Source organism: Apaloderma vittatum, unplaced genomic scaffold (assembly GCF_000703405.1).
Source record: "Apaloderma vittatum isolate BGI_N311 unplaced genomic scaffold, ASM70340v1 scaffold13232, whole genome shotgun sequence".
In the NCBI taxonomy this organism is placed as follows: Eukaryota; Metazoa; Chordata; class Aves; order Trogoniformes; family Trogonidae; genus Apaloderma; species Apaloderma vittatum.
The window spans coordinates 64,800-78,658 of NW_009705354.1; the positions used below are offsets into that span (position 1 = coordinate 64,800).

Consider the following 13,859-nt stretch of genomic DNA (forward strand, 5'->3'; position numbering starts at 1 on the left):
CTGAGGTTTTTGCAGTCTCAAGGAACATTATGTTTTTCAATAACATTGTGATATTTTTCCTTATCTCCTGTGCAGCCTTCCTCCCTCACTCTCTGCACATACTTGTTTTGCAAAACTTCTCTGAAACCCATTTTTAAATGGTATTTGAGTGTCACCTACTTTTATTCTCTCCCTAAAGGTCTCCTTTGTTTTACAATGAAGCTTATGTCAGGCAGCTTCTTACTGTTCATATAATTGTCTAACCTGACACAGGAGAGGAGAGAGGAAAGAGGGTTTTGCTTTTTGGGGGGGGGGCTTTTTTTTATTAAAGTAGCTGAAAAAGGTTTCTCTAATTTAGAGTCACTATAAGCAAAGTTAATGGCTTTAAAAGAGACTTGCAAAAAGATTACTGTCAGTACTCTTGAAACACAGAGATACTAACACCTAACAGCTTTGCCTTTAAACAGTATTTAGTTATTTCTCCTTCTCTAGTCTTCTTTTCTGCACTTTATAGTCTTCTGACAAGCACCCTTTTACTGCAATGTTTCCACCTTCTTCTGCAGCCTCCAGAGGGTTCCTTTCACAAACCTCAGTTTCCCCTTGTTTCGTTTCACTTGCTCTGCCTCCTCCCACCACCCTGCCCAGAGCAAAGGAGCCTGCACTGACACGGAGGGAACGTCACCAACTTCTCAGTCCCAAGATGTGGCAGGCATGGATCACGTGCTAGTTTTCTGACTGGGTGGAAAGGTAATCACACTGGCAGAAGCTATTCTAGTTTGGCCTTTTCAGAAGGAATGCTTGGCAGTTTGAACAAGGAAATTTTTGACAGTCTCAAGTGAAGTTCTTGGAAGCTTATGCTCACTCCCAGCTTGGTATGACAAATTTCAATCTAATTTTAAAGCAGCAGCATTAAGTATTGTTACTGATTTTCTGCTAGAAGTTCATTTCATAATGTCTCTTTTTTTCCTTTCCTAATTTTGTTTTCTATTTCCTTCCCTCACAGACACCTAAAATTGAACATATCTGTTTTCATCTGACTGGTTCCTTCTGGTACACCATTATCCCTTTATTTGAATGACAGTAGTTTATTTCTCTATCTGTTCTACTGGAGTAACTTAAAGAATTGCCTTGCAAAAACAATAAAAGCAAGAATTCTACGTTGTAAACATCAAGTTTTATCACTATTTTAATCAGAATTTCTGTTTTACTTATACCCTTAACCTGTGAATATGCAAGAATCTTAGCTTTTATTTTTTTTAAACATGTTTCTTAAGATGCTTAGGAACAGCATGAAAAAGCAACCTGGAAATACTTAATGATTTGAGCATGGGAAAGGAAGAACTGTATCCAGGCATTTTACCTATATAAAATCTGTTTCACCTTGTCATTGCTATTGGACCTGACCTGTGATTCTTCTTAGTTTTGGAAAATACATTTCTTTTTTGCAGAATTGTGCCAGAGAGTAAAAGACACTGCAGTTCAAATCCATCCTCTGAATCAAGCAGAACAGAATCTCAGACTAGGGCCTCTGAGATCCAAAACAACTGCCCCATCCATCAGGCTTTTCCGAGCCTGAGTGTCTCACAAACTCTTCTAATGCAGTTGTTTCACATCATATAAATAATTCAATATTCACTAGAGAAGCAAGTTGAACAGGCTTCTCATATCCTGAGAGCCCCACATATTTGATTATGAGTTGTTCTGAAGCAGGGGTTTCTCTTGCTCAAGAAAAACTTTGGGGTATCTCAGTGTTTTATCAGAGAACTTGAATGTTAAAAACACCCATGGGATGAGAAAGCTATTTCCTTCTCATTTCTGCTACTAAGCAAACATAATAAAGGGGAAAGTAAAGATAAAAGAAAAAATCTCAGGAAGACAAAATTATCTGCTCAGTCATACAGTTTTTTGACATTTCTAGGTTTTTGATTTCTGTGATTATTTACAGCAGATCTCATACGAGGCAAAAATACTCCGCCCATATTTGATGGGTAGAACTGAATTTACAGTTAGTTGTGCAGTACACACTCCACTCACTTCAGAGAGCGATTGCTGTCAGGAGAGAGACAGGCAGGAGTGAATCCAGAACTGTCTGGAAACTACTTCTGGTAGTTGAGTCTAACCTATTAAGGACACCAAAAAGGATGAGTCCCATAACTGCAGTCAGAAGAACAGATCTCCAAACTTTCTCAGACACAGAGCAAGCTATTTTTAATAGCAAATTCAGACCACAGCTGCTGGTCCCTTTGCTGTTGAGCCCCATGTAGATAGAACAGCTACTGAACTAAACAAAAAAACTACTGCTCTTCTTTGATAGCTCCCTTATACAGGGCAGAATGGCACCCACATGCCAGACAGGGATTTACAACAGAGAAATCATGAATTTGTTGAAAAATCATCTCCTGAATCTCTTCTTCTGAGACAGTAAGTTAAACTCTGCATTTCTGTGCTTAGCTATCAAACTCACTCCTTGTCAACAGAAGTTATGAACACATATAAAAATAAAACTGTTCCAGTAACTTAGGTTTGATTTGTTTGTAGTAAGAGAACTTAAAAATTCTTGGCAGATACATGTCTAGAAGGGGGAAAAGTAATGAAAATTATGCAATGACCATAATCGTCTTAAAGCACAAAAAATTTCCTTCAATCAATTTACAGAACTCCAACGTAAAAACACTAATGAAGTTCATCATCATTAGATGAACTAAATGTATCACTAGCCATTTCTCCCCCACTTTCAGAAAACCTTTCATGAAGTGATTCGTATGAGAACCTCAGCATTGTGCATGATAGGAGAATGTGTCAGTATTTCAGGTTTGTACATTCTATCTGCAAAATGTGGCACTTTTTTTTAACACAACAAAAATAAAATGTTGCTTTGTAGCCAGTGTCTTTTTATTGATGACTTCTCTTTTTCTCTTACTGTAGAGACAGAAAATACACAAAAGCTTGGAGATTAAAATAATCCAAAAGGTGCACGTCCCCTCTTTCTCTGTGTGCTTTCTAACCCCTGCCATGCAGAGGGAAAGCAATGTGAAAATCTTTCTCTGAAGACTTCCTTGAGCACCAGTTCTACAGAATTCTTAATCAGTAACATCTGAATTCACTGATGTCTTGTTATTTCCATAATCATTTTGGTTTTCCTCTTCCCAACTTCAGCAAATAGGAAAGAGCAGACAAGCTGAAGTGCTCTGCACTGAAAGGGCTTATCCTTAGAGCTAAAAATCTGAAAATCAATTTGTTGCAGTTCTAGTATTAAGGCAGTTGAGATGTCTTTAATATGAGCTCACAGAAATCGATGAGAAAAATACTAAACTAAGAACTGCAAAGCTGAAGTTTTTCTTCCCTTTCAGAAAGAAGTATAGAAGTATTTACTAAAAGAAAAAAAAACTAACAAGGAAAAACTAAAACCAAATAAAGACTCTAACAGATGCTTTTATCATTTACGTGCATCCTGTTGTGCTTTATAGTTTGCTAACTCACTAGATGTTCATACTTTATTTCCTTTTTCTTTCCTCTTAGCCCTCAAGCTGCAGGGCAATTCTTAAGAGTTTGGGGCTTTTGTTGTTCATGTTGGGGTTTAGTGACATTCTGAATTCTGTGCTTACTTTCCTTGATCTCCGTTTTCTTTTGATCAGTACTGAAAATTTCAAACTGTCCAGAAAACACGGTAACAACAAGTTTTCTGGCAGCATTTCTTTATCCTAGCTATATCCAAACTATACCTTCAGTTGGACGAACGTAACTGTACAGAAGAACCTGTCGCAGTATTATAAGATTGAGGCGAACACAAAGATGAACCCCTGGAGAGCAGGTTCTGTGTGAGGCAGCTCAGGAAAGAGAGCTCAGAGGCAGATTTTACACTCAGATAGACTGTAATGTTTCCAGGCTTTGTAGCTACTTCTGAAAGAGCTGCACAGGTCCATTAAAAGTTTACATTTTAGATTGGTGCTGGTTAAGGATCAACTCCTCCTGTTTTATTACAAGCTACAGGTACCCTGGACATATCTCACCCAAATATAGCTCAGAGCACTTTGGTCTGGAAAACATTTGAAATAAAGTCTAAAAAAGGAATTTAGGCTGTCAGATCTCATATTAGCTTTCCAGGCTTGGAGTCCAGAAAGATTGATTTCTTATTTAGAAAGTAAGCAGCTTGGATAAATAATCCATGAAGCACATCAAACTTCAGATGCTCCACTGTTATTTTAGATGTACTTTTCCAAAAGTCATTTCAATCATTGGTGTTGAAGTCCAACTAATGTCCCTTTCCCTTGCAGATGTTCAGGACCCTCCAAGAGCTGACTTTAGGCTTGTGGACATTATTCTAACAGCCAGAAAAATATCAATACTAATAGACTGTAAATCTAGTTATCATATGCCTCATTCAAAATTAGTGAGATAATAAATACGCAAGCAGATTTTTCTGAAATGTTGACATGAAAGTAAAACACATGTTATAGTAAGAGTTTAATAAGATTATGTAGAATAGCTATTCTCAATTATCTTTTGTCCTTGTATTTTCCAGTAACTGATATCAATGTAATTACCATCTATTTGATTAAATTTTAATTAAATACATAAGCATTTAATAATCCATCATTAGACATTTTTCTGTGGTACCATTATACTAAACAAATATTTAGGTCTGATTTTTCTTTAAAGTAGCAGCAATTTAAGTTATGCTTTTATATCTGCATTTAAGGCCTCTATCTAGCAGTTCAATTTCAGAACCACTAGAAGTCATGTAACTCCCGGTAAAAGACAACAATAAATTACTTAGTAATGTTAACAGTTACAGGATTAGGTGCAGAAGCTGTAGAGCTTATGAACAGCACTAATTCTGTTCCCCAGCCCTCTCTTGCTGTTTGTGCTTCCTCCTAAACATTTGAAGTCTCAACTTCAGTAAACTTAAAAAAAAAAATCATTAAAAGTATAAAAAAGTAAATTGTTCACCTACGTTAACCACTGGAAAAAACTTAACTATCCGTCTGCTGATTTCACAAGCTTTTTTCTATAGCCAACAGACACACTCCAAGAATGAGGATGAGATTTTCAAGGACATTAAATGCAAGTACAAGTTAACAGCCATAAAAATCTGGCAGGCAGCTACCTAACTCTGGTATAGTTTTGAAAAGTTCTTCCTTAACATTCAGCCATATGCTATACATCCAGAAGAAAAAAAAAAAAAAAAAAGAAGCCTTATACCATTATTCCTTTTCTATCCCACTAAATTAACTTTAAAGGTATTCTTAAAAGAAAGTAATCTTTTCCCAAAATCTGTTTAATTAATTCTCTTCTAGTCTTCTGACATAAAAATGAAATAAGGTCAGCCATCTTAAAGTATTGGCACTTGAACATCTCCTATCAAAACCTCTAGTAAAATTCAGGTGACATCAACTATGCACCAGCTTTGATTCTATTAAAAAGAAATAACCTTATTTTTTTATTATCATATCACAGACACACAGAGAACACAGCTGGAACATAGGGCGAGTGAACTAACGAACATAACACACAGAAACACACATTACCCTGTAAATGTGTATGTATAATGAAACCTTTCAGCAAATTAACCAGGGGTCGTAAGAAAATTCTGTATGATTTCCTCCTGTCATTGGGATCAGAAGTATGAGAACTGTGTAGAAACCAAGTATTATATATCTTTAGTGATCCTAAAGTGAATATATATTTTTAACGTTTGGAAGAAGCAAAGTGCAAGTTACTTTTACAGCTCCACTGAGCAGTCCAGCACTGGTTCCACTGCTGAGCATCCACCTCCTGAGATTACTAAAAACCAGAAGTAATAGAGCACTACGATAGAGCTCAGCCTCGCCTGATCAGACGGTAGCATTTCTATCCCAAGTGCTCAGAAACAATCACATAAGTAGGACAATACCGTAGAGGCCTTAGACCCCATGACTACGACTTCAGCGTGCTTTACCAGCTCGCTTGTAACTGCCTGAGAAGAGCAGCGGGACGTCACGCTGGTATATTTTTCACGCAACCAAATCTGTTCAGTTTCTAGTGGTTTGAGGAAATGTGGTGGGAGGACAAAGCCTTTACATCTGTGTGGGCATAACAGCTGCATATGCAACAAATTCTCAGGTATATGGGAGCTCCAGGTGAGTTTTCTGCTTCAGAGCCTCTTCCAGGGATCTGAACACAAACTGTTTCTGTGAATTATAACAAGTTCACATTTTAGGGAACACATACCCAAGCACAAAGCAAGTAAACGGTCCAGGAGGCCAAATTTCAGTTAACAACCATGACTCTGAATTATCTGAAGTTTCTTTTAACAGATTGCCTCCTAACAGAAGATGTTACCCTCTTTATCTTTCCCCATTTACTTTTTTTAATCTGACAAACAATTAAGCCAAAAGCCTAAAAGATGGTTGTAGAATCACTTCAAAACCTGTAACATCCAATACTCTTGCTGGGTCTGTGCTTGGCAGTTGGTCCCTATATTGTTGGGGTTTTTTTAAAATCATATTACAGTCACAAAACCAGGAGTTATTTCAGAGGCAAGCACAGAGACAGTGTTCTCTATACGGCAAGATGCGCAATTCTTTAAGCCTATAGAAATTTTGTGACAAGGCAACTTGCTGTAGCAATACAAATGGTAATTTATCTTGTATTTCCAAACACATTACAAGGCATGATTACAGATATTAATTCAACATTGCAACAACTTGAAAGGAGCCTTTAATAACAAAGAATAACTTGAAACCATACCCACCAGGTAAGAAAACCTTAGATTGGGTCAAAAGTGAAATATAAGTAATATTTAGAAGGTTATTTCCTTTTAAGTTGCTGAAATTTCACAGCTCTAGCAGCAAATAGATCCTCCCAAAGCCCAAATACTGCAGTGTAAGTTTTTCAAGTCAGCTCTCACTGATTCTTAGTTTGGTCATCACTCAAAGATGCAATATATAATGCTGATGAGTTAAACATTTATCACCCATTTTGATTTATTCCTTTCAATTAACTGGGAATTTTATTTATTTTCATAACTACAAGGTTTTTGTTGGTGGTGCCAATAGAATGGGTCCAAAGACAGATAGTTGAATGCTTAGATCATTACACAGCATTAGAGTATATTAATTAGAATACCTACAGAACAACTAAGGACAAAACTAATAATATTACTAAGAAAAATGCCCAGAAGGGATCAGGTCTAGCCTAACCAAATAATATAGCTTCTGCATTACTGAAGAGAATACCAGCAGTCTAAGCGATGAACTCTTCAGTTGTTATTTTCTTTAAGTCGGTGTTTTATCACAGTCAATAAAAATATTAATATAATTTTATTTCTCTCTTATATCATCTTTATGTACTGACACAATATTATCTCTACTGTCCTCAAGACATAGAAGACAATCTTGGACCAATAAAAAGCACAAAAGCACTTTCTTTGTGTGCTTTCTGAATTTCCAGAATATCTGAGCACAAAGAGCACAGACTGGTGCTGTATCACATACCACTAACTCAGAGCATTTAATCCCATCTTCCACATGTCAGCCAAGGCAATACAAACGCCAAAAAAAGTCCTCTTTGATAGCAGAATTAAATACACTGTATATTATATAAGCCTTCTGTCCCCTTCCACTCCAATGTACACTATCAAATCATTCTGGCCATTACTTTATTATTGAGCAGATGGCATTATGAGATTTTTGATAAAGAACAACAATCACCCAGCAAGGGTTGCAAAGGGGTCGCTGAAACCGAGATTAACAATTGATTAGCTTTAATGGACCGTGACAGTAATAAACAACAGAGCTCTACACAAAGATTTGATTGTCCTGTTAATGCTGCTGACACAAATGGCTTTTAACTGGCTTCCTGAAAGTGTTAATATCTTCAGAGCCTCAGCAAATGAAGGACTTTGTCAGAGTGAGAACTATCCTGCAGTGAAGAAGCACTTATCGTAGACCTCTAAAAAATCTTCTGTAAAGTGTGTTTCTGATTTATTCAGACAATAGCTCCTATTTCTCCAAGGCTAAAAGTTCAAAAAAAACCAAAAAAAGCAGCACACCTCTGCAAGGCTGGAAGGTAATAGAAATCTATAAAGCATTTGAATACAGAAGCCAGCATTCATTGAATATGATGATAATATGAATTATCACTTTCAGTACAGTCATTTTATCCTTACTCCAAGGGCTGACAGATCTCAATATCACAGCCATCTAAATTCAATATTTTTATCCTTAGCTTTCAAAATTTCACTGTTATTTTTTTTCCTTTCTGCACAGAAATCAGTAAGTTGCATCATATTTTCATTAAAATAAAATATTTTGTGATTACTGGAAGTAGCCATGGCAAAGTCTGAAAACAACACTTACAGATCTGTGTATTTTTTAGCTACATGTATGAGAAAACATCTCTGGAAAGAGTATCTGTTTCCCTTAATACTTGAGCTCAAATTTTGAATGGACATATGGCAAATATTCACAGAAGGTTTTAAAATTAAAACTAGATAGAGAAAAAGTAAATAAACTCCACCTAATATGGCATTACAGGTAAGGAGGTATTTATTCATCTGAGTATCAAGTAACACTTCCTGTTAAACTTTTCCGTTTTAGCTTAGACTATTTGGTTTCTAAATCAACTTTTTTTATAAGCAATTTTTTAAGCAATTTTTTTTAAAGGAATATTTATTTTTTCTTAAGCAAAAGTTTTTCATTCAAATATTTTTAACTGTAAGCTGTCACAGAACTGCCTTATTGCTACAGGCCACGTTTTGATACAATAACGCTGTGGCTCTAAGGGCTTCTACGTAAGAGAAAAAAATAGTGTCTGCTCTAGATACAGATCCAAACACAAACCATTGCACAAATCAAGGTCACACTAAACCCATCCCTGTGGGTCCCACCCCATCTGCAACTTCAAGTCTCTGTGGAACAATTCCTTGCCAGTTCACTGCAACAATGAGACATGCTGCTAATTGCTGTGTTTAGAAATCTTGACCTAAGCAGACATGCAGGGAATGTAAATGAAGTCTCTGAAAGAGTCAAATCCACCTGCCTGGTCTACCAACACACAAACGCTAAATGCCTAACCTGTCAAAACACTGAGCCAGCCTTCCTTAATCCCCTTTGCTGTAATCAGTAGCCTTCTATTACTCACGTGCTTGGCCTCCTAGAGCAGTTCTTGAAGCAAACTATTGTATAAACTCTTATAGTATACTCTGATGATAAATATTTAAAAAATTAATTATTAATTACCTGTAAGTCAGCATCAAACTCATGTTTCAGGTAAGCATCTTCTGCAGCTTCCACAAGACGCTGGAAAAAGAAGAAAATGCATTTATGAAATAATGGTTAACATCTTTAAATTCAAGTATTCCTTCCAGTACAACAGAGATTATTTGAGAACTGTGCAAATCATTGTCACTACATGCTATCTGCTATGATACTTGATAAAATAAAAATAAATTATCCAGATTTAAAAACAAACAAAAAAATCCATACCCAGCCCTCAGCATCCATGACTGGTAGTACGAAATTCTCAAAACAACTCAACTGCTAATAAAGGGGGGAAAATAAGGTGTTTTTGTTTTCCACTAGTGCTCAGCACCTTGGAGCTCCCCTTCTGATACCGATTTTTAAAAGAAAACAGAGTTGCTTTCACACTGGACCTTATTTTGCACATAGGAGCCCTTCCCTGCCTTTCTTAAAATTAAAATATGAGGTATTTCCTAATAATGCACTTGATTGCAAGCAACTGAAACAAGAAGTTATTTCTAAACAACACATCAGATATAACACATTAAAAAAACAGAGATTAGCTTTGTTTACTTAACAGATTTGCAGTGTTGTACACACTGCCTTAACACGATGCATAACCACAGGAAGATTTGTCTTCAGTTTCAGAAGTAATATTTACTGAGTTACAGCAATTCAGTAGTGTTTTTACCTCTTAATAATATCCAGAATTCCCTGTTGTAGTTATTGTTCCTTACTACTATCATGTGAAGGGGAAAAAAAAGTGGGAGCATTAAAACACAGCTAAGTGAAAAATTTAATTCATATAGGGGTTTGCAGCAGACATTCTTTTTGTTCTTTCTAAAGTTTTATTCAGGGTTCTTTACAGATATCCAAATATTTTAGCTGTGGAAGTAACACCTTTCTGTTTTTATTACAACTACCTGATCAAAGAACGACCTGTCATAGAATTCAAGACATTACTTTTATTTTCTTCAACCTATCAGACACTGGCACACATATATATTTTCAGATATTTTCTGTCATGAAGCAAGTGAGCTACAGGCTCTCATCAACGATGGTCAGAGAGGACAGCCCTGTACATGGTCACTTTCCTCGTCAGAACCGCACACACTTTTATCAGGTCTTTGGGCATAAATCAAAATGGAATCAGAATTCTTATCAATCACTATGCAATTTGAGCTATAATTGAAACTGAACGGAGCAAAATATTTCTGGTTGCCAATTCAGAACAAATAGTTCAAGAAAAAGCTCACTGTTTAAAGCAGAGCCCCATGCTGCGTGCACAGCCCAGACACTTCACTGCTGCCACGTGTCAAAATCTTGTCCCACGTAAACCCACCCGGTCTTAGCAAACCCTTTTGAACCAAACTGGAACTGAACCAAATGGTTCCAACACTGGACAAATCCAACCAGAACTGAACTGACAAATGTAGCAGCTCACCTTCCTGCATCCACATACGTGGCTAAAGAACCCAACAACTACTACTGCTCACGTTTCTGAAGGTGTGTACTCCTTTACTTTAAAACCATAGTTGCATTACTACTTTCTGGACATCTAATACAAAAGATTGAGTCTCTGATGAGTTTGAGAGGAAAAAAGTGAAAGAGTCAAAGTAATTCTTCGTGTAGAAACGCACACAGGGAAAAGCGAAATATGTTTTTTCTTCTGTGCTGAAATACTTACTCACCAGAAGAAAAATTATTATAGTATTTCATGAGATAGCAGCATGTAGGTATTAGTACCTAGTGGGCTAGAAAAATAATTCATGGCTTCTTCTATAGTTTATATTGATCCCAATGTGTTTCAATTACATTTTTGCCTCAGTGAAATAAATTTTAACTAAGATTTATCTCCCCATGTAAGAAATAGCTAGAGAAGCATAAGATGGGTAACAGCAGAAACATCTTGTATGAAAGGAAAAGTACTGGTTGGTACTTTATTGATTTATTCATTAAGATTTCAGTTGTTAAATCTGTTCTTTATAAAACGTTACACACATTTCAGCAATATTTTTTCTCAAAAAGGAACAGAACAATAAAAAGATGAACAATCTGCTGACATTTATTACTCCTTGAAGACAGACACAAACGTCCCTGCACACTATGTACCTTACCCTCACAACACAAATAAGAAAATTAAAATTTTCATATGCTGAATGTAGATAACACAAACATACGTTGTCTTTTCTATGTAAGAATCCTCAACCATGTTTTGCTTTCAACATCTCAACACCATCATGAAGGAGTCTGTGAGAAATCTAGGAGACTTACAGAAAATGCAAGCTAATAAGTTTAAATCCACAAAATTACATACTAGTGGATATACATAGATGAAATTGTGGTGAAGAAATTGTATACAAATGTCTGAGGTTTTCTGGAGTGGTTTTTTTTTGGTTGCTTTGGGTGTGTTGTAGGAGGAGTTTTGTTTGTTTTGTTGTTGTTAGTTTTTTAAATTATTATTTATTTATTCTATTTTTTTATATTTTTAAAGAAGTTTCCAAAGGGGTGAAGCATGATGGAAATAATTCCTTAACACTCTGGAGGCAAACATATTCAAACCCCACGTAATAGTGCAACATCTTCATACTGAGGCCAAAAATCTCTTTTAAAGTATTTTAATGACTGAACAGTTACCTAGCAATGATTCTCAACATTAGCATGACTAACAATTTTAACTTAACAGTTTATAATGACACTCTCAATACAAAGGCCAATATATTTTCATTTGAGTAAACATGCTCTAAAATCATTGCTGTAGCAAGTAAATGCTTACCAAGCTGAGGTTATCGTGAAGGGAATTGTGAGTTATCTATCTGTATTTACATGGAATTATGAACACTGAGTTACACCATTTAAGGGTCTATATTTTGTGAGTATTCAGCTCTATGTGTGGAAAGATGTTTCCATATGCATGCACAGATAAGTCAAGGGCAGCATATAACCTTTAGATAAGGAATATTTTTCACGTTCTATGGCACCATTCGACTGAGGTTCCCCTGGTTAAGGAATTAATCCTTTAGCTTTCTTGTATTTACACATATTGGGAAAGTTATAACTGACTTATCCAGCAGATCACAATGCAGCATGGATAAAAACAAGGCATCAACCAGGAGATGGAACAAGTGTCACGCCACAAAAAAAAAAAAAAAGAAAAAAAAAAGAACCAAAATGGTCACCAAAATACAATGTTAATGTTTGGTATTTTTAGCAGTACTGGTATCACAGACAATCTAGAGAAGGGTGAGAGAAGAAAAAGAAACATTTATTTCCTCTCAATAACATTAAAATAAATAAATGATAATAAAAAAATCACTGAGCTATCTCTGAATAAGGTAATTCTGTTGACAAATAACATTTTCATTTCAGTGAACTGATATTCCCAGACAAATTCTCATTCAAGTTAGGTAGTTACAGAGATAATGGAAAGAGGAACGAAACAGAACGGATGAGGGAAAAAAAGAATCCAACAGAAACTAAGGGTAAAATGGAAGAGATGGGCAGAAAGGTGAAAATAACATTTTCAGGGAAAAACATCCCCAGCATTTGGTACCTATTTTAGTTTCTGAAATATTTTCTCTTTCCATATGCCTTGTAAGGGTTTCAGTTTGATTTTCAATGATTCCTCTTTCTAAGAATAACAAAGTTTGATACAGTTTCTGAACTCCTGGACTGCAGAGAGTCACTAACCTTTATTCATAAAAGAAAACCTCTCTCTTTTAAGCTAAAAGATCTTGAAGAGACGCATTTCTATTTCATTGTTTCCATTCTATTTTTTTCTAAGGTAAACCAACTGCTATACATAAAACCAGAAATGCTGCTAGAAATTGCTCTTCTCCAAACCACTGTGAATTTCAAGAAAGCACAGAAGACAGCTCTACCGTAATTACAGCTAGTATCATAGAATCATAGACTGGCCTAGGCTGGAAGGGACCTTAGAGATCATTTTAATCCAACCTCCCTGTCATGGGCAGGGACGCCTCTCAACTAGATTAGGCAACACATGGGGACTGAATCTGTGACCTTGGCGTTATCAGCACCACACTCAACCGACTGAGCTGGTACTGATATTATCTCAGTCTATAACATTAATAGTTGATATTCCATAATACTAATATGATAAAATTTCACTTCAAAATAGAAAATAAAAGGCATATTTTTATGTACTTAAACAGAAATTGAAAGATCGACACTTTCAATTGTAGATGCTTCTTTACTCAACTCCAGGCTCATGCCTCACTGCTGTAAAAATAACCAAGAAATACATCTTCAGTTCTGACAGTTAAAAAATGTGAGCTTGTCAGCAGCCCTTCAACAAACATATTCCTCCAAAACTTACTAGACTATGCCTTAACATTTCTTTCAGTACACTGCGTGAGTCCTGTCAATTTGAGCTGTTATCTCCACGTTGTCCTGCACAATGCAGAACTATCATTTCAGGTCTATGAGAATGTCATCCAGAGTAGGTCTGACAAGGGCCACTAATTCTGACCCTGCTCTGAGCAGGGGGTTATCATAGTCATTAAAAAAAATATAGACTAACCTGTACAGGATTCTTATAGACAAGTATCTGAATGCATTCAAACAACAGCAAAAATAACTCTGAACACCAACACACTTATTTTCCCATGGCATCACATCTGTTTTGAGATTCACCTC

At 36.0% G+C, this 13,859-nt stretch overlaps 1 protein-coding gene across 1 annotated transcript in view; it reads right to left on the reverse strand.

The window, feature by feature from the left end:
- Positions 1–13,859, reverse strand: part of LOC104270880 (voltage-dependent calcium channel subunit alpha-2/delta-3-like) — a gene marked incomplete at its 3' end in the record, with an annotated part of 95,636 nt that overhangs the window by 64,277 nt on the left and 17,500 nt on the right. Inside the window, exon 2 of the mRNA XM_009865378.1 lies at positions 9,201–9,260. Coding sequence (XP_009863680.1) covers positions 9,201–9,260 — 60 coding nt within the window. The remainder of the gene's footprint in view (positions 1–9,200; positions 9,261–13,859) is intronic.